Source organism: Mesitornis unicolor, unplaced genomic scaffold (assembly GCF_000695765.1).
Source record: "Mesitornis unicolor isolate BGI_N332 unplaced genomic scaffold, ASM69576v1 scaffold33618, whole genome shotgun sequence".
In the NCBI taxonomy this organism is placed as follows: Eukaryota; Metazoa; Chordata; class Aves; order Mesitornithiformes; family Mesitornithidae; genus Mesitornis; species Mesitornis unicolor.
Window position 1 is genome coordinate 50,678 of NW_010200346.1, and position 21,413 is coordinate 72,090.

At 36.4% G+C, this 21,413-nt stretch overlaps 1 protein-coding gene across 3 annotated transcripts in view; it reads right to left on the bottom strand.

Moving 5' to 3' along the window:
- The window catches only part of KCNIP4 (Kv channel interacting protein 4), a 54,841-nt gene extending 34,627 nt beyond the window's left edge, over positions 1 to 20,214 (bottom strand). Inside the window, exons 1-2 of one of the 3 annotated variants that reach the window (XM_010189726.1) lie at positions 20,172 to 20,214; positions 11,712 to 11,836 (exon numbers count right to left, since the gene is read on the bottom strand). In XM_010189726.1, the coding sequence (XP_010188028.1) occupies positions 11,712 to 11,836; positions 20,172 to 20,199 (153 nt within the window). In that variant the 5' untranslated portion in view covers positions 20,200 to 20,214. Of the gene's footprint in view, positions 1 to 11,711; positions 11,837 to 16,990; positions 17,085 to 20,171 lie in introns of those variants that run through there. The other 2 variants (XM_010189725.1, XM_010189727.1) reach the window with 2 other exon arrangements.
- Between the last annotated feature and the right edge of the window lie 1,199 nt (positions 20,215 to 21,413).

Consider the following 21,413-nt stretch of genomic DNA (forward strand, 5'->3'; position numbering starts at 1 on the left):
TACTCTCTGATGTCAAGTTGAATCTAACTTTTCATTTGCTTTCACTTTGAAGTTCTCTGATGTTTTATGTTGTGTCACTCTTCTCATCTTGCTCTGGAGGAAGGTAACAAACATTAACTGTTTAAAAACTTTGTTAATAGCAATGAATCACCCACTGCACTGTGATTTTTAATGGGGACTCGTTATTCAAGACACGGAGAAACACTGACAAAGAACTTATGCCTGAAAAACTTAGGAAAGAGGTGAAAAAAGACTGTGAGTTGAACTGAGTTTTTCAGTAGGATAATATGGCAGTTAGTTATTGAACCTGGATTTCCTGCCTATTGATTCAAATTTGGTAGCTTGTACAAGAGGCTTCCCGTGCACCTAGATCCAGTGCTGAGTACTGACATGGTTAACCACAAGCACAATCATGTGTCTGTTGCCTTGATAGCTATAATTGCTGGCAGATAGCATGCCAGAGACAAATACTGCTATATCCACCTACTGGGTGTATACTTGTAAAAATTATTCTTGATGCTTTTTTGCAAGGCCACAGTGAAGCTGGTCAGATTGTCAGAGATGCATAAATGGAGTAAGTAAATAATTGTTAGAAATACAATGTAGAGTGCTTCCTAGATCAGTGTTTCCTCAGGCATGAGGTTTACTGTTATTTCCAGTTGATGGATATGGAGGTTGGTCATGAAGGGGTAAATGGTCTCACTCAAATAGACTGCCCACAGAAAACATTTTTCACTCTCAATGCCGAGGAATTCAGTGTTCATTTTTCTTTCCTGTAAGGATGAACTTTGCTATCTCCAGCTCCTGGGAAAGTTCAGTTTCCCACAGCCACCAGCCCCCCTACTGGCGCTCCCCACTTTGTTCCCAGGGCGCATTTGAGGAGGCTTTGATCAAAGGCTGAGAAGCGATTTCTCAGATAGCCAGGGACATTCTAAAAGGTTTTGGCTGTCAGACCAGCGACAATAAATTAAGCAGTTGTCAATGTGGAACCCATGCAGGCAGCAAAGCACTGATATAATGCTCTCTTGCAACCCAGAAAGCTTTTTAGTGTGATAGTTAAGGCTTTTAAAGGTGTGTGGCAGTTAATAAGCCAGCCAGAGAGCCAAAAGGCTAGAGTCTTTAGACTTCTAGTTTCATGCTGTGTTTACTGAATCATGCTGTCTTCTGAGTTATTTGCTCCTATTTCTTCTGTTATACTCACCATATCTAAGGTGCTTTAAGTATATTTCACAATGGAATTGATTGGGTTGAATAAATTCCCTTACTTGAAAGTTAACATGAAAATCATTCACATAGTTGGAGTGCAGAGCAACGGTACAAATTTAATGATTTAAAGAATATGAGCTCAGTTAGATACTGGATTTTAGACTTTCACTCAAAGGTAAATGCGGGTTGACTCAAGACTTGTAATAAGCTTCCATGACACTGAAAGACTTGACCTTGATGCTTTCTCACTTGTGATTTGCTGTTTTATTAGAAGATTTATCAGTGTTTATTTTTAGCATAGATGCAGATCTAAAGGCATTTCTAATGAGAAATTAATTCTGCAGAAATCAAGAAAGGACTTTTGATGGTTTCACTGCTTTCTGACAAAACCTACACATTGCTGATTTTGTTTAAATTGGCCAGGAATTTAAACAAGAAAAAAACCCAGACTTCTAAAGATCCAAAATTACTTGGAAATTCCTGGGATCCTGAACAGATTCCCGAGTTCAATACAAATAAGATTTTTTCTATAAAGCTTTGAAATAATCAGGGCCCAAACGGTCGAGCTGCACCATCCAGAATTATCATCAGAAGATGCATTTATTCCCTCTCTTCTCATTTTGCAGGTTTAGGGTGCCCACCTGAAAATATGCGTCCACTTTGTGTCTCTGAACTGCAGTGTAACAGGGAGACCACTTCATACAGATTTAATATAGATTTATAATGTTTTATATAAAAACTCTTTAAAAGCAAGAAAATGGGTAGCAATAAATCCAAGTAGGGGAATTTTTTGAACACTGTTTTTTCAACTGATTAATTGGCTCACTAAAACATTTTACACTGTGTGTTATAATGTGCGGTGTTTATAGCAGCTACAGTTAGCATTTATCTCACCTCATGAAGAAAAGGGGACAGGTGGGAGAAAGGAGAGTAAGAGGTGCCCACTCACTGAGTTTTTAAACTACAATACAGTCAGTGGTGCATTGCACCAAATTTTACCTCTCTAATGTTAGTGATTACCCAGAAACCAGAATACAACAATTTCACATAACTCAAGCACCAAGCTTTGTAATGCTTAGTCCAGACGCGGCAAAAAAAAAAGTAACTGCAGTAAGCTGTAGCCAAAGAAGACAGTTTCTGCCCATATTCTAGTACATAGACATTGATATTCCTCAGATATCATGTACTGATGCACGTGAAATCTCTGTGGCAGAAAACAGCTCTACCAGCAGCTGAATGACACCGAGCAGCTGGCTGGCAGAGCACCATACACCAAGCATCAGCCTGGCCTGACTGGCAGCACCGCCATACCCTGAGCCCCACTGAAAGCACACCAGAGCATGGGACAGGGTGCTGCCCATTTCCAACAGGAGAGACTGACAAGCACACAGAGCAATACAGTTCCAGCAAAATATAATATTGACTTTTTCAGAGTAAAGAACAACTTCAGAGGTATTTGGTGCTCTGCACTATTGTTGATACTGGGTGCTTAAAGTCATGCTCTTTTTATACACTGCTTGAATAGTGACTTGGCATCTACAATTTTCAGAGATAATTCAGAAGTAAGCAATCACTATTATGAAGACAATTCTTGGTACGCTAGATGACAGCTTTGCCCTAGTGAACATGACGCAAAGTATCTCCATGAACAGCAGTAAGTCATGAGATGAAGAGAACTGTAGGGACTGACTTCATTATCAATTTTCAAAAAGAAAATTTCAATCTCTGCCAGCAACTGCTAGACTAATTGAAATGAGTATTGCCACTGAACGCATTAAGATCTGGAAATCTGTGACAACTATACTCTAGATCTGTCAAACCATACATCCAAATTATTTTTACTCTTACATTTGAAAAGTTTCAAGTTTCTTGACTAACTCTTGAAGAAAATATATAATGAATGTAAGCATTATTTATTGTTCAGTTTGTAAAAAAATTTTCACATAGCCTTGTTTGAAATACGGAAAAGTTCCTTCTAAGTCCCTAGTAAATGAATGCCAGTGCTTTTGAAACATAATAACAGAATTCTGCTTTGGCAAGAGGTTTTTTTTTTAAAAGTTTTTCTTCAGTATTCTAAAATTGAGGAAATAATTGATCTGAAGCACAAGGGGTAAATAAAAACTCTATTTAAAAAGATGGAGGTTTGAGCTATGTGCATTATACATGTCTTCATAAACTCTCTTTAGATAGAAAAAGATGATTTACAGAAATCTGTCTGTTGACAGCAGACATGATATCTATCTTCTAGGTTTACTCACTTGGAGTTTCATTATGCAGTTGTCTATTTAGTTGTCTAAGCAAGTCACAGGAGTTTTCTAACACTGGGAGATGTTAATTTCCAGTTTGAATTATAACTATCTGATTTTCTATTAAGATTCGGAATTTTTTTTTCCTATTTTATTGGCATTTCTGTGCTACAAATTTAACAAGTTTATATGCATGAGGCACAACTCATTCAGGTGTCATCACTGAGTCTATCTGAAAAGGCAAGTTGTTGGTGCTTCTTTGTATATACATCCTCTTCATGTCCACAACACTGCTGTTCCTACACTGTTTGTTGTGGAGAGGTCAGCACCTCTGTAAAAACTCTCAGCTCAATGGGCACATTTCATGCACTGTTATGCAGTAAAACAACCCATCCCCTGTTTGATACTCAGAGTCACAGAGGGATACAGGTCAAATGGTTTCAGTGTTTTCTTCATGTTAGCTAGGAGAACAAGGTGGGAACCTTTAACTGATCTGTATTTTTTTTTCCAGATTCTCTTCTGTTTAGTCAGAAAGTCTGCATCTTGAATCTGCATTTATTCATTACAATACCAACACATGGATTCAGTGTGGAACTGAATGGGACCACAGTGAACTGAAGACATTTTATCGACTGTGTGAGATGGGAGACACTGATGACTCAGAGATAGCTGATCCAAGCTAATGTTATTTCTCATAGTGTGAAACCTCCTGTTTCACAGTACATGGTGTTCCAGAGAGATAAACTAAGAGGATTATGTTGTCTTTGCCCCTTGTCATGCTTTAGAAAAGGTGGAAAAGGTTAAGTAAGAAAGCAAGGAAAATGGAATGGACTTTCTAAATCTCTGGATCATCACACAGGTATTCAAGCTCTTTGCATTACCCTGTTTTTTAATCCCTTTTATAGTTAAATACCTATTTCCCTTGTCAGCTTTTAGTGTCTCACAAATACAATGTAAGGAGACACATTTTCCATTTGTATTAAACACATTTTAGTCAAGACATTATCTTAGAAACTACATTGGAAAGAGAAGTGAAAGACAAAGCTGTACATCTCTATTAGTCACAGAGCAGAGGTTGTGCAAACAGAATAGCCGTAAAGGTAAAAGTCATCTATGTGTAGGACACTGAGAGACATTTCTCATACGTCCTTTCTTATGAAGTAAATTACAATTACAATGAGGAAAACAAATATATTCAGTGTTCCTAGAATATCGTGTGTACAAATATATTAGAAAATTTAAACCAGTCTGAAAATCTTAACTTCAGTACCCTCAAAATCACATTAGGATGTTTCAGGTTTTGCACAAGCTACTGTGTATACTGCAAAATGCACGGTATATACCTAACCTTCATCTTCATCATTAAATAAAAAATTTCAGGATTAGTGAAATTATTTACACAATGAAAATTATTTTTATTCAGTACACCAACTCAATGTTCCTCTTCTAAGTCCCAATTACTTTTATATATATATATTTTTTTTTTAGTTTTCAGTTTTAAAAACTCTCATTACATCTGAAAATGCTCTATCTACCAGGTTGTTATACCAAATGTGGATAAAGCTACCTTGTTCTTTCAGGCACCTTTTCTCAGCAGATCATTGTAGCTCATGCAGGTGCCTAATATTTAGACCCACAGGCTGTGAAGAGGCGTATAAATTCAGATAAATATTTGTACCTAGCATTTTATATTAGCCAACCTAAGTGGCTTCCTTGCCATCCTGACGGCTTTCTTAATTGCAGTTCATAGGCTCTATCTCTGAATAAACTGACTGTAATGAGAGCTGGTGCTAAACTTAAGTTTTCAACATCATACCATTGGGTCGAGCACTGATAATTTTAGAGAGCTTTTAATACATAATATGTGCACTTATCATATGCAGTCTAGAACTGGTGTTGAAAATCAGCATCAAAACTTTGAATTTGACTTTCTTGTAAGCTAACGTTAACAATGACATAAGATGCTGTGTCTCAGTGATCCCAAATTCTTTTTTAATGTCACGGTGCCAACATTATACAAAGCCATACCTAACATCAACCTGAATTTCTATAGCAAGTGTTTATGCAGATTTTATTTATTTGGGGGGACATTTTACAGCTAACAATGTGAAAATTCACACTGAAAGTGTATTGGTGTTTTGAGGGGATTGGGCTGTTGTGTACGATACAGAAACAGCAACCAGTTTCAAACCATTCGCTAATACTGTAAATTCAATTACTTATCTAATCTGCATGTGGGTAGTTCAGAAACTGATGAAACTATTCACTGGAAGAGACCTCTGGAGGCCATTTAGTCCAGCTTATCAAAAATACCCTATGAATATTCTAACAGTTGGGTATGTAGACATAACTTATCTACATACAGATACACCCACATGACCATATAGGAAATAACCATATGTTATTTCCTACTCATTAGATTGGAAAGACAATTAGATAAAACAGGCAATTTCTCCTCACTTATTTTTTTCTGTAAGAGACTAACAGGATATCAAAGAAAATGGAAGGAATTTTCCAGAAAAGGACAATGGGAATAGTTGTATTTTATCATGCAAAACTCAAATGCTCTAGAGAATCAATAAATGAGCTTTATAACCTATTAAATAAGCTTTCATTAAAGTTTCTGTGAGACTCACAAATGTAACATACAGTAATACAATGCTTCCATCAAACCATAATTGAAATGGAAAAATCTTTGAATAAATATTTTGAGTTATGCACAAATGTATTCTTATACAGATGGCTCATGTGACGCGGGAATCTACCTTTGATCTGTAAATTTATCAGAGTTATTATCTTACTGTCATTGTTTGCCTCATTTGCTAACAGCAACAGGGAAAAAAAGGTACTTTAGAAATGTTGTTTTCCCAATAAATGTCAGAAGTACGAAGCTGCCTATTTAAAGCCACAGTATGCATCTGTGCATTTTTATGCATGCGTGACATCAATTTACACTTTCTCTGATATACAGCTGGGTAAGATCAATGTTCATCAAAAATCCCTTCACTTTTCCAGGAAAGTCTAATAGCTTCCCAACACAGAGTTCTACAGAATTTTTCATGAGAATAATCAACAAAAATTAAAAGGTCATTAACATTTAAGTTTAGCATAGAGGCATCTTTTGTGCACGAAAAGCATTATCTAAGTATTTTTAAAATGGAAATGTGCCATAGCTCAGGACATTTTCAAAACTGTGAGAGATCTATCAATGGACAAAAGAGAAAGAAAGACCATATGTTGAGTGCACGCTCAATAGCCTGTGCAATTTATTGTGAAGTATCACTTGTACTAGGTCTGCCACAGAGCCACTAGTTTGAAAGGTTAATGACTGCAGCAATCACAATTTCAATTTACAAGAAATGGGATGACAGGAAGCCAAATAGAAAATGGGAAGGTCCCATTGTGATGGCAGCTGAGCAACAATTCATCAACAAGAGTGCAGGAACATTGCAAAACCAGAGCGCTGGGGACAACCTTTTGAGCCTGGGGAGGGCTTAGGACTTCTGTTAAGCTCGTTTTTCAAGGGTAGTATAGAAGCTTTAAAATGGCAAAATTACTGAATACAGACATATGTTCTCCCTTGATGCTTTTCCTTATAAGAGTTGTGAGGTCATGTGAAGGTGCTTATCCTACCTCCTTGTGGTTTTTTTAGTGTGTTTTAAATGTTGACCTTGACTACTACCAAAACAGCCATTGTCACAACAGGCATTCAAATAGTCTTTGGACCTTTCCTGCAGTTATCTTCTACTTCTTGCTTTCTAGAGCATCAGCTATACTACAGTGTGATCTGAGACTCTCTATAGCTTTCAGGTGTGTACATACACACCAAGATACTATCTGAGACCCTATGCACCTTCTGCTTGAATGACGTTTTGCTGGATTTAGCATGTAATTTGCTTACACTGGAAAGTTAAATAAATTAAAATATCTTTAAACATTTATGTTTTTATTTTTGTCTAAGTAAATACCACATAATAACTCAAACTTTGTAAACACCACCTATACTACAGAAATATGGGAATACTTGCTACTTTCTCTTCTGAAGTCAAGCAGAACTGTACATAAGTAATTTGAAGTCATAAATAATAAATAACTGGACATAAGGAGTGAGAAGTTCTGGTCTTCCCTATCTCAAAACAGACATCCTAGAACTAGACAGGATTCTGAGAAATCAGCAGGCTGGAGTCGGTTACATACAATCACAGATTACATAGACAAACCTCTCAGTTACGAAAAGAAGGGGCTAAGTAGAAAATGTTGGAATGTCTTGGAGAATTAATGGCAATAGTGACTCATTTTCTCATAGCAGAAATACTATAGATATTTTATTAAAATAAAAGGCAACTTTTACATAGAAACAAATTATTTTTCACATAAGGTATGGAACTAACTTCCCACAGGATGCTGTGGATGTCAAAGTACCCTGATAGGTAGAAAAAGTAATTATCAAAGTTTATGGAAGAAAATTTGGTTAAAGTATGTAAAACACAAAGATATAACTTTCAGCAAAGAAAGTATTTCCGTAGTAGAGTGCTAGGAGACAGAACAGTATGTTAGGTGAATTACCATTCTAAGTTTTGCTTATTCTTACATGCTTTCCCTTATCTGGCCACTCTTGAAGACAGGATACAGAAGTAGAGGGACTGAGTACTGCTTTGCATCTATTTCATCGGTTGGATTTTTCTTTATCATGTCTGGGACCTATCTCGTTCCACTATGCTTGCAAAAAGACAGGGGGAAAAATGTGCTTGCTATAAAGGCTATTTAAAATATACTGGAAAAAAATTACAGTTTTCTTATTCATTAATTTCTGACACACCTAAATCATTAGGTGTTATCATATAGAGACCATTAGGTGTTATCATATAGAGACATCCAAGCTCTTCAGAAAGAAATGTCAGTTTTCAACTTATCTCTACTAATACCATAGAAGGTATGGAGTCTTTTCCATTCTAAAAATTAAAGTTTTGTATTCATTAAAGTTATCAGTCATAGAATCACAGAATCATAGAATGGTTTAGGTTGGAAGGTGCCTTAAAGATCTTCTAGTTCCTACACCCCTGCCATGGGCAGGGACACCTCCCACCAGACCAGGTTGCTCAAAGCCCCATCCAACCTGGCCTTGAACACTTCCAGGAATGGGGCATACACAGCTTCCCTGGGCAACCTGTTCCAGTGTCTCACCACCCTCATAGTGAAGAATTTCTTCCTAATGTCTAATCTAAATCTACCCTCTTCCAGTCAGTTTAAAGCCATTACACCTTGTCCTACCAGTACATGTGGTTGTAAAATGTTTGCACTATTACAGATACTTTATGTTATGGTAGTATTACAGTTTAACCGTTGAAAATCTTGCATTTTTTAGGCTCTATATAAGGATAGAGTTGCTGTGATACAAATATAGATCAGCAAAAATCCATATATAGGCCATAATTCTGTTGAATTAACCTGAGTGCTTGTGATAAATATGCTGATACTAGCTACACTGCCTTTAGTACCCAAGTCTGCATTACAGTTCCCTTGAGCTCCTGCCAGTGCACAGTGCACTCTTCTGATAGAAGAGATGCTCCAGTCCCTTAGTCATCTTGTTACCCTACATTGGAGTCTCTCCAATATGTCCATGTCTGTCTTGTACTGGGTAGCCCAGAACTGGACACAGTACTTCAGCTGTGGCCTCACCAGTGCTGAGTAGAGGAGAAGAATCGCCTCCCTCCACCTGCTGGCAATACTTTGCCTAATACAGCCCAGGACACCATTCACTGCCTTTGCTGCCAGGGCACATTGCTGGCTCATGTTCAACTTGGTGTCCGTCAGGATCCCAGGTCCTTTTCTGCAAAGCTGTTTTCCAGCTGGGTGGTCTCCAGTATATACTGGTATATGAAGCACACAGGGTTGGAGATATTGGCAGGATAGCATTAAGCTGGATCAGAAAGAATGGGAGCGGAATGGAGGTGGCCTGTGGCAGACAGAAGGGGATGATTGAGCATTGTTGGGGGAGACCATCCAAGTGCAGGCTATGGGAGGCACTGAAATGCCATCCTGTCTCAGTACCCACCCAAGCTGCTCAAACTGTATGAAAAAAGCTAGATGCGTGATAGGAAAGATTAACTAATCTGCACAGGCAAGCTGCTCAAAGAGTTGAGGCAGACCTGTCCTACCCATTCTCTGAAGTAATTAGGGAACTGGATCAAGGACAAAATTTTGCAGTAGAAATTGATAAATATCAGAAACAAAACTAACCCCAACTCAACTGGAAGTTTTGAAAACATTCTTTTCTGAAGTCTAATGCTTGGATTAAAAAATATTTCTTTAAACAGATTTATAACACTCATCAGCCCCAGGGCATGCTTTACAACATTTTTGAAAGTCATTGATAATTTTTTCCATTATGTTAAACACAAAACCCCCAAAGTTCATACACATTAGCTCGATATAGTCAAATATATTTGTACATGTGTGTCTTGATTTATCATGTACTGATAAGGAAATGAAACACCTGAATAAAGATGTATTACCATGTATTACCATCGACACTCCTTTGATGTAAGGAGAACTTACATCTTAGAACACAAAAGCCTATGAAGAGCTGGAATTCCTCTTTGCAAAAAAAAGTAATATGGTAATCAATTAAAATACTTCCTTATAATCTATTCTCTTTTTCCATACCCATTTTATGCAGAGAATTATCAAGGTCCTTCATTTCTGAGACTCTAAAAATAATTATTATTAGAGAAACAGTCAGAAGGCTTATTTTATCCACTATATGTTGTACCTTTTTGCATTAGAAAATTAGGAACATTATTTCATGATTTGCAATACCTAGGGAATACTCTCATTAGCAGGGGAATGTTCTCTAGTACTCTGAGGAAATGAAAAGCTTTTAAGAGCAATCACTGTTAATCACTAACATGCCAAGATTATATACCTTCTGCAACTGAGGATGATATATAGACAGGACACATTAAGTGACTGTATTTTACTTGCATTGTAGGTTTTCAATAGCAATGTACTTTTAAAACATCCCTTTGCATGGCTTTCTTTCATTACAAAATATATGATATCTCAGAATTCTGCAAGATTTCTTGTACAAGCTATTGAAAATATTCTCTCTGATCCCATAGTTGAGCTTCATTGTTCTTTTAGCATTACTATACCTTATTATACGATTTCATTTGCATAGTAAATGCCAAGGGCAAGAAGGCGGCCCTTTTGTAAGGGTGAAAGAAAAACAATCAAAAGGTGATAAATGCAATTAACTTTATCTTTACCTCCAGCTCAGCAGGAGACTTAGCACCTGCACAGCTGCAGTACTCAGAGCTGAGTACATAGATTAACATTACACACTGATGATTTGCAAGCAATTGCTATTATTCTTTTTAATATAAAAAAATTTTTATCCAATGTTAATTGCATGTAATAGCCTACAGAAGTGTCAATGACATGAAAGATAGCAGAATAAAGGAGAGGAAAAGGCTATTTTTTTAAGAAAGCAGTTTTATTAAAATATAATATTAATGAAATCAGAGGCAGCTCTTCCTTTTGATATAGAGACAGAATTTAACACTATTTACTAAAATCTTTTTGTGTCTTATTTCTCTGCTGTACTAACCACAGGTACCTTACATGCCAACACCAAGCCCAGCACTACCGAACAGCAAGTACACACTGGAAAAGGAGGTAGACTGCACCCATGTACTAGGATCCTCAGAGGGGATCTCTGCCAACTAAAAACATTGGTTCTGCTGATACAGCACATATCTCAGCAAAAGAATCACAACTAATGACTCCTAGTACAGGGATCTAGAGAGTCTATAGATTGGTGGAGCTAGGAAGGACTGAAGAAGTCTACTGCTGTTCACCTAACCAAAAATTCCTCTAGAGCAATTTAAGCCAACTACTTCTTGTGATAGCTATTGTGAAGACAAAAATCAAAATCTTTCCTCTGACTCACCAAATTCTTCAGCACTTACGTTCTCTCCCATTATTTCATCTTTAGACAAACAACCTCAATACAACTCTCAATCTGTCCTTGAAGAAACTCTTACCATACTAAGTTATAATTATTATCTTCTGGATACTTTCTGGTTTTTAGTCATTAAATAGCTCAATTGTTGCTGAGTGATTGTTTCCTCACCTGACCAGACATGCAGTATTTAGCTACTGAATCCCATGAGCTCCACTGTCAGTCATCCTGATCCTGCTGAGATTGCAGTGGCCTACTCTGTAAATGGATGACAAATTCAAAAAGGAATTGCTTACATTCTTGAAACCTCTATATAAGATCTGAAGTTCCTTCTTAGTGAATTTACTCTGTGCTTCCAGCAGTTCAAGAGCTTCAGGTCTATGTCGTACTGTGGCCATTTCCATTTCATCTTCTACAGTGTCTGCAGAACACAAGAGAGAGAGAAAGCAAGCTCAACAAGAAAAACAGGATGTAGAAATATCTAACCCTTGCAGGAAAAAAAGGAAGTTAAATGGCATTCTCTTAAAGAATGCCTTTTGCAGCTTTTAAGACAAATGATGTGTTCATTTTGAAGTCATAAAGAAAGGGTATCTATCTGCTTCCGTAGCTGCACAGGGACAGGGAACAGCAGTGATGATCCAGCGGTCTGGATATTACCACATCAGTACAAAGAGCAATAAACTGGAAAGCCAACATTCTGCAAGGGCGTGCATGACATTCAGTATGGCTTTTCTGTTTCTATGACTCTTTGAACAAAGAACAATTTTATAAAACTTTAGTGACTGCAGAATACTGAAAATTTTCCCTTGGTTAGTTAATGGATGTCAATTCACTGTATCAGACTGGGATTTTCAGTGTTCTCCTTTTATTGTGAAGCGGTGCTTTGGAAGGTGTGTGAGACTGATGTTGCACATTCAACAGCAGACCTTACTTTGCGTGTGTTATAACAAGACCTTCAGGGCAAACACAATTATTCTGCAGCCTAAGCGGGCACATGATTATTTCAGTGACCTCATTATTATGTGGATATACACATTCAAGGATTACAGCTGAGTGCAGACCTAAAAGAATGAGAGATAGCAATGCTGTTTTTCCAGTAGAGTTTTAAATGTTAAAGTTCAATAAAATAGCACAAGACACTTAAAATATGTATTTTTATATAGGGTGCCAGCCATATATCTGATCAAAAATACGAATGTGTGTACCCATTTTTAAGTACTCCCAGCATTAAACATAGCTTATATAGTACTCCAGACTAATTTAATCAAATCACTGCCTTATTCTGGTTTAAGAGTTATACCAACTTTAGAAATGTAACTCTAGAGAACATGTCTAAATGTTACTTCTACAATGCTGAAGATACATATTTTATTTCAACGGAGCGTGGGACTGCATTCTTAAAATAAAGTTTTATTCAGTTAAATTTTCATAAGAGCACAATATTAGATAGAGTACTATATTAAAACAGTATTATGCTTACATCTTCACATATTTTTGTTTTGCTACAATACAGTAATAATACCTTTTAGCTGCTTTGAAGAATTCTGGCATCAGAAGATATAGTTCAGCTAAACAAAAATAAACAACCTTTAAATAGATACAGTTATAATATATAGACTATTTGGATAAATCTTCACAAAGCTGTAGGGGTTTGTCTTTTCCCCTGTCATAGAGATGTTGCTGTTAGCACTCATCTCAGGAAGATGATTTCAGTGTCACCCAGATGAACTCTGTGTCACCCACAGTCCTATCTCAGAATGTATATTGTGTATTGGCTTATGGAAAAACAATAATATGTTTCTCTTACATTTTCATCTATTTTTCTCATATGACTTGTAGACCACTACCATCTTTGTGGAAACTTCCAATCCAAATGCTATTGACAAAAACTCCAACTGACTGAAACAACTTTATATTGACCTTATGATGTTTGATAATAGTTTTAAAGTGCAGTATCTGAATTCACAAAATTATAAGGCGATTTCAGCTCTCTTTGAAAGGACACACTGAGATGCAAAGGGAAAATACTGAAAATCCTGCCTTTATAGATGAAATTGGAATAAAGTAGTTCCAGAGTAAGAAGCTGTCTTCCTTCTCTAAGGAAGGTATAGCAAAGTTCTTGAGTCTCATTTTAATTCTGCATAAGAACATCCAGGGTTCATTTTGCACAGTTTCTAAAGCCTTTCCATCATGTTTTAAGGGACTGATCTTTTATATTCTTTATATAGTCACTAAAGACTCTACAACAATATCATGCTGCATATATGCAGCTGATTTTTGTCAACTGCAAGTCAACACTAGGTGCTTATAACTAAATTGACAAAAGAATCAACCTGAGAATAAAAATTGTTGAAAAGTCACTTGCGTTTTATATGCCAAAAGTTATATGGGGTTTAAATGGCTATTCTTTTTACAGAAAAGGACTTCACTGGAAATGAGCTCTCTAACCATCCATTTGTGAAACATCTGGCTACCTAGAGACATCTAAAAGCTTTTCTAGAAGCTAAATGAATACATATAATAAATGTGAGGCTAGATATAAAGGCCAGACAATGTGCTACTGAGCACAATGTTTGGTATATCTTTAGCAATAAAGATTTTTTATTGCATTTTAATGTCTCTGTGAGAATGTAGAAGATTGCAGTGGGGTGACTATGTAGTTTTTCCCTTAATTAAATGCTTCAGTTCGATGGTCTATTCATACTCTATTTCTGTAGTCTTTTATAGAAATAAATAATCAAAATATAAGATCTCTGTAACTTTCTTATAATGTGCCAACTATGCTGATTAGAAAATACTATAGCCTGCATGAGTCACTTGCAGGTTTTGTCTTTTTTTTTCACACTTACGGCTACTGTTATCCAGGCTGGAAAAAAAAATCTATACTTTAAAATATGCAGGGAAAATATGTGAAAATATATGTATTTCCCAAGCACTAATGATTTATATGGTATTAATGAAAAATTAGTTATTTCAGTTTAGTTTCTTCAGCCTAAGAAAGTCAAGGGTTTTTTTTTTTCATAAAAGGCTAACACATGTCAATTGAAAACCAGAAACAAGTTAGTGTTCACTCATTAACATATTTAATAAAATATTCTTACTGATTTCATTAATGTGTAGCTTTCTTCTAGCTAAATACTAAAGAAAGTTTTTACCATATTTGTCACAGGATCTATGCTTAGAACCTTTCAATGTTCATTAAAGAAGGAAATGGTAAATGCAATGCAAAAAGCAGATGTACTCCACAAATAAAGGCAGTTGGAGAAGTACATCCAAAGTTAGGACTCAGTTCATACCTGTAAAAATTGTGCACATGCGTTTGCCTGCACAAACCCAAAATTATAGCTCCCCTACCTACTTAATAACTGCATGCACACATACTTTTCTTTACCAAAACCATTCTTGAGTTTAGTCCTATCTCTAGCATATGCATTTAAACATTTAGCTAAGTAAGGACAGATTTAAGTTTAGGCTTACTAGTCTAAAGCAAAAAAGCATTCATTGACATGCTTTGTTCAATGGGAATGCTGAAATAAGATTTTATTTATTCAAGTAACCTTTTTCTGCACATATTGATAGAAGATAAGCACAGAAGTGCAAATTCAGACTACGCATATTTCAACAAAGTACTTGTTTTAAAAATAGCCACCTTAAAAGTTCTAACGCGTTCACATAATATGGTTGTTATTGTAGGTAGTTCTGGCTTCATTACATTACAATGTTACTTCATGTGCATTACAATGTTACTTCTTTCATACTAGCAGACATCAAATAGCACATTTTGTCAAAATGGGACAATAACAATGTGTGTCTACAATGATATTCTTATTTAATATAATATTTTCATTTAATATAATAGTCTTAGTTAATATAGCATTTCATTATTGACAAGAATAAAGAGAAAAATGCTGAATACATCTTTTTTTACTATTTGATTCTCAAATATGGAATATTTAATGCAAGTTTTATTTTGACTTCTAGTTTATAAAATAAAGCAAGAAAATACAAGTTTTGCATAGTCAAGGTTAGTAAGACTGAATCATTTTTGTGCTACCTGTGTAGAAAAAAGCTTGCATAAAAATGTTGAAGCACTAAGGATGTGTTGCTCTCCAAACAACTTCAGAAAAACAGATCAAACCTTGTAATATTTCTATTCTATTTCCTTTTTCTGTTCTATGACTCATCACTGGAAATGTTCAAGGTCAGGTCGGATGGGGCTTTGAGCAACCTGATCTAATGAAAGATGCCCTTGCCCATGGCAGGAGGGTTGGACTAGGTGATTTTAAAGGTCTCTTCCAATCCAAACCTTTCTGTGATTTCTTTTATAGTCTAAGGCTATATTGCTCAGGTTATGTATCTGAATGCAACTTCTACATAATGAACTAATATCAGGTAACACAACTGTAAGTGACCTTTGTAAGCTACTCTGTTTTCAAGTAAAGCGCGCCAGTTAAAGCCACCATGAAAACATCACTGTGCATCCACATCTTTAATGATTTTCATCTTTGAGATCTCAAATACTTAGAAAGGAAAGCAAGAATCACAGTCTTCTCTATGGAAGAGCATATGAAAGACAGTGAAGCGAGGTAGCAAAAAGCCTAGATTCATACCACTGAAGTCTAGACACTTAATAGGGGGCCTGTGTTTGTAACCAAGTTGTCTCATGTCATCCCCTAATCACTGGACACAAGGAACTGGTCTTGGAAGTGGTTTGTTTTTTTTTTTACTTTAGATTGATTTATATGCTTTATCAGAAGAGTATATAAGCAGCACAGGGACAACTCAGCTTCAAATTTTAGGTGCTTAGATTAGTGCCTAGAATTAAGCCAAATTAATCTAGACTGAATTGGGTCCACAGACATTTTTTAAAATCAGTTATAGTACTCAATTTATATAGGAAGACATTAGTGTTATTACCATAATTAATCTCTATCTAGGTATATATATCTATGGATGGATGGATGGATGGATGGACCTCCCTCCCTCCCTTTCCCTATTTTTATCTGTTAGCAACCCTGGAGAGATTTTATTTCCTCACAGCACATCAAGACATTAAACTGTGCTTTTCTTTTATCTCTACATTCACGTACTTTTTTTTCAATACCATTATTATTTTTAGGTCTCATTCCCTAAATAGTTTTATATTACATAAGTCAAAACCTGCAGGGCCAAACCTTTCCTCCAGACCAGTACCACAGATACCATCCCTATATATTGGATAAGAAAAACACACAGACACATGCACACATGTACACAAAAAAGATACCACTTTTCAAATACACTGAGAGCAGGTATTGAATTTAACCAGGGAGTCACTTCTCAGCCAGCTTGCAGAGCACAAGTGCCAACCCAGCAGCTCCGATGCAACAGACTCTGGCACTGGTATCTTGCCATCCTGCTCTGCACAGTCAAGTCTGCTACCAGCCCGCAAACCTGTTCATCACTTGATTTTAAACCTCTATAGAGCATACGATTATTTCAGCAGATATCTTCTCTCTCAAATTAGCAGTTAATGAAAATATAACTTTTGATGCATGCAAACCTAAAAAAACATCAAATGAAAAATAAAACTTGCTTTGAGTAACAGGAGATGTCGTTTTGGCAGCCGAGCAGGGCAAGAGCTTCATAAATCGCTCTTTAATGCTGCGTTTGGTACTGTTCTGAGCGTAGAGGAAACCTAAAAAATATATTATCAGGACTGTTAACATAGGCTTGAGAGCAATTTCTGTACATGCTGCAGAGTTCATCATTGTAGCAGAATCCTCATGGGAAAGGCCAAACAGATGGCAGCCATCCTGAATTGCAAAGGGGAACCAGAATTTTTAAACAGGACAACAAAATTGTTTTGTCTTTATATCTTTCCAATAAAGGGGAATTTTTTTGTATGTGTGCATTTTTTGTAAAGTTCTTAAAATGCACTTAAGTTCTCAGAATCCACTTTAAAACATCTAACAGTGAAGTATGAGATTATGTATTTGAAACAACACAAGGTGTTTGTAAAAGTTTTAATGCTAAAATATTTTAAAGACTTTTAAGTCTATTGGATTTTGAAGATTAATATGAAAAACAACCCCCAAACCAAATAAAATCTTAAAGATATCTTTTGTTGTCCTTTCTGGCAGTCTTCTAATTCCATGACTGAGTTTTCCCGTATAATTCATTCAATTGTGATAACCAATCTGGTACTTTTGCCTTTTCTGAATATTAAAATATCAACCATGATGTGTAGCCAGTCTCCCTTTTCTTTTCTTTGGCATTCTATGTGTATATAAAAATAAGTATTATTCATATTTTCATCAATACTGACATGGCTGAATGTTAATGTTCATGTGCCATGAAGCAGGTGAACAGCGTTACCCTTATTTACTGCAAAGAAAATTGTCAGAGTAACTGCCTCTGAGGTCTAACTAATAATTTTATAGAAAATAGATGAGAAAAGCAAGAATCTCTAGGATGGGTATTTGCTGCAAATGGCAGACCTAACATTTGTAAAATGGTTGAGTAAATGATCTTTGTTCCTGAGAAAGGTAAAGCTTGGTTTGGACATTATGCAGCTCCTACACTTTTCATCTTGACTGCATGCACTCAAACACAAACAGTGCTCTGCAATGGCTCTTGCTACAACATCAAGAAAGCAAAACAGATGGGGCAAGAAATGAAAGACAGGACTGGCAGTTCCTGTGCTAGCAGCACAGTCATCAGGAGAATCTACTGCGCTTGTGCTGAATACTGGTGTTAGTGACCTGATGCAGAACAGCTTCCTCTCTGTCACCAAACCAGACAGAGTGGGAACCTCACACCTGTAACACTAAGCAGACCTTGTAGGCAATCTTGAGAAAGTATGTACTTGTATTTGGGAACAGAAGGAGAAAGTGAGAAAACTTAAAGGCTATTAAAGATAAGAGATAAGATAAGATAAGATAAGAAAGAGGCTTATTATTTGTAAATGAGAGAAAAAACATTTCTCAGTTTGTATATGAGTAAATCATGGAAGGAAATGAAATTAAAGAAAAGGGAAAAGCCAGGGAAGACTCAAACACAGCCTTGAAAACTCAACCAACTACTACCAGGCAAATTCTGTCCCTACAAAAACAGTGGCTCTGGTGAATGGAGAAAACAATCCAGTTTCAGCACAAGGTCAGATGGACCTAGATGACCATCTCTGGAAATGCGAAAACCTTTTAATACAAATGGTAAGAATGAATACACTTATTATCTGTAACACTTAACCATCAGCTCAACTCAGAAATATTGTGCAGATGAATGCATAAAATCACAGATTGTCTTTTATCTGTTGGGTACCTCAAACTCTACATTTTTAGTCTGACTACAAAAACTGAGCCTTTAAATGGATACTTTGTGGTCTCAGCTGGCAGTGTCTTCAGTATCACACTATGTCTGTACTGTAGGTATCTGAAGAAAAAGGAGATTTATTTATCTTAAAGATTCTTTAGTAGGAATTCTTCTAGCATAGACATGGTCTAGAAATATCTACTTCTAGCTTGTTAATTTAAGATTTGCAAAGTTTACTATCCATGTATTATTTACAGAATTACACAGATTCACAACCTATGTATTTACTGAAGATGTATACAGTGCTTTGCTGAACCAAAAGGGATGTATTGTTTCCAAAGGGTTCGAAGCTCAAAGCCTTGAGGAAGCAAACAATTTTGCTACTTTTATGCTCACAAAAAGCTTGTGGAAATCAATGCAAACAACATGGGCTTTGCAGTGGTACAATCGAGGTCAAAAATAAAACGAAAAGTACGGGAGAAAGTAATATCAGAGGAGTACATTATGAGGACAGTATCATTTTTGTATTTACTTCTGGCAGCTAATTTAAGATGTTGGCACTAAGACAAGGGTAGAAGTGAAGGAACTGGTTTATCTTCTCACAGTTTGAGGAAGCATATAAGCTTTTCACTTCCATGGGCTGCAGTCTAGTCTAAGTGTGAAGGTTCTTAAAATTCAGGTTAGTTAGCTGGTGCTGCTTGCTTTTGGGTTTGATAATTTGTTCCTTTGCAATGAAAATTAAACTTGAGACAAACTTTTCTCAAGAATTCACTGTGGGATTGTCCTAGAACTCATCTATGTATGACACCACCTGGAATTGTGGGCAATTGTCCCAAGAGGTGCTCACACTTCATAAAACGCTTTGTAACTGGAGCATGGCTTACGTATTCTCATATCTAGGTATTGTAGTACTGACATATGTGATGCATATAGATGCAATTATGTTTGGCTTTAAACAGCCAGATCATTGTTATGTGTGTGACCTAGTCACCTCAACATCACAATGTTGACAGGCTGATGTAGAACTGACACTGCTGGTTACAAAAACATTCACAAAGAAACACAGAATTTTTTCCGCAATAAATAACATATTAATATAGTCACAAAATACTTTAAAAAATAAGGAAAAAGGATGTGTTAGACTATAAAAACTATTCTTTATAAATCGTGATTTATAAATGACCAAGTATTCCTAATCATATACATCTATACCTAGACTATCCTAACATCTTTTTCAGATGTATGATCCGTGCTTTAGAAAAACAGTAGATATTACCTACTGCCCTGTTGTTATGGAGACAGGTAAGACTATCCCAGGAAAGACTATCAAGCCAAGGAATTTTGCAGGAGTTTTCAAAGGCAAAGTATCTCTCTAACTGTGATTGGGTTTTTTTGAAAATTCTTTGTAGTCAGCATGAAAGCAAGGGCAGGTAAGCTGCTTTTTGTTGGTGTAGCAGACAAACCAAATGATAGTCTGTCTTGCATCCCCATTAAGTGCACAACATGGACTGTGCTGTGGCTGCCCTTGCCCTCAAAATCTTGGCCACCTTTTCTGCCTGCAGCAAATGCCCTCTGTTCAAACAAGCACTCTCCTGCCTTGCCTCCCGATTCAGTGCTGACTTTTTAGAATGGGATTTGGGAGATAAATGTCAACCTAGAAAGCACACTCCTCTGAGTACTTAAAGAGCTTTTGGGGCAAGTAATCATCCTATTTAATAGTAAGTTCAAAGAACAGAAACAATTCTCCCAACAAATTCTTTCTTCACCGTTAGTGAAACAGAAAAGTCAGCCGTAAAACTATCTCTTTTCTTTCACCTCTTTTTCCCCTCTACATATTTTATTTTGTTTACTGTCTTCTTTCTCAAAGTTTCACTCCTTTATTTGACAAAGACAGCAGATAAGCTTTCACTTGAAAAAGCTGAAGTCTTGGTCCACTTTTTACTTGGCAGTATTACAACCCACAGGCCACATCCACTGCCTGGGCAGTACAGCTAAGCTCCCAGTAGTAATGGAATTTAAATTTTGTTCACTTACAGGATTTTAAGTCTTCCCTTGAAAATGGGAGCAATACCTATGTTGTATTGGATCTGAATGTAATCTTTTCAGAAGAGGATTAATAGAGGACTTGAAAGCCAAGGTGCATGGGTCATTTTCCTAAATCTAAAATTTTGGTAGGAAGTGACAAAGATACTAACAACAAAAAAATAAATGCATGAAGTGTTTTCTTGGCATAATGGTTTACACTCAGTTTCAGCTGTATGATGAAATTTCTCCCAGGGCCTTAAGGGCTGGCAGCCCTGCTAAACTGTTAATGGATCACCACAGATGGAGAGTCAAAGGAGACAAAATGAAGTGCCGATTTCATATTCATAGTTCAGGACTTGTGGAAGAGAGCCAAATCAGAGTACATGTTCCCTCTGTGTAGTAAGTCTGAGAATGAAACAAAATTATGTACAACATATAAATATTTATAAGTATCGGCCTCAGTTCTTTGGAAACACCTGCTGAGGAACTGTATGAGCTGTCAGTATGCTACTGTACAGAACATCAGCATTTTTTGCCAATCCAGGAAAATATCCTTTCCAATCTCATTTGTATTATATAATATGTATGTATTTTTTAGTGATTCTTCCTCTACAGTCCCTAACCTACTGTTTTTCATCACAAAACACACATATCAGCTTCACAAGCCCTATAAGCCACAT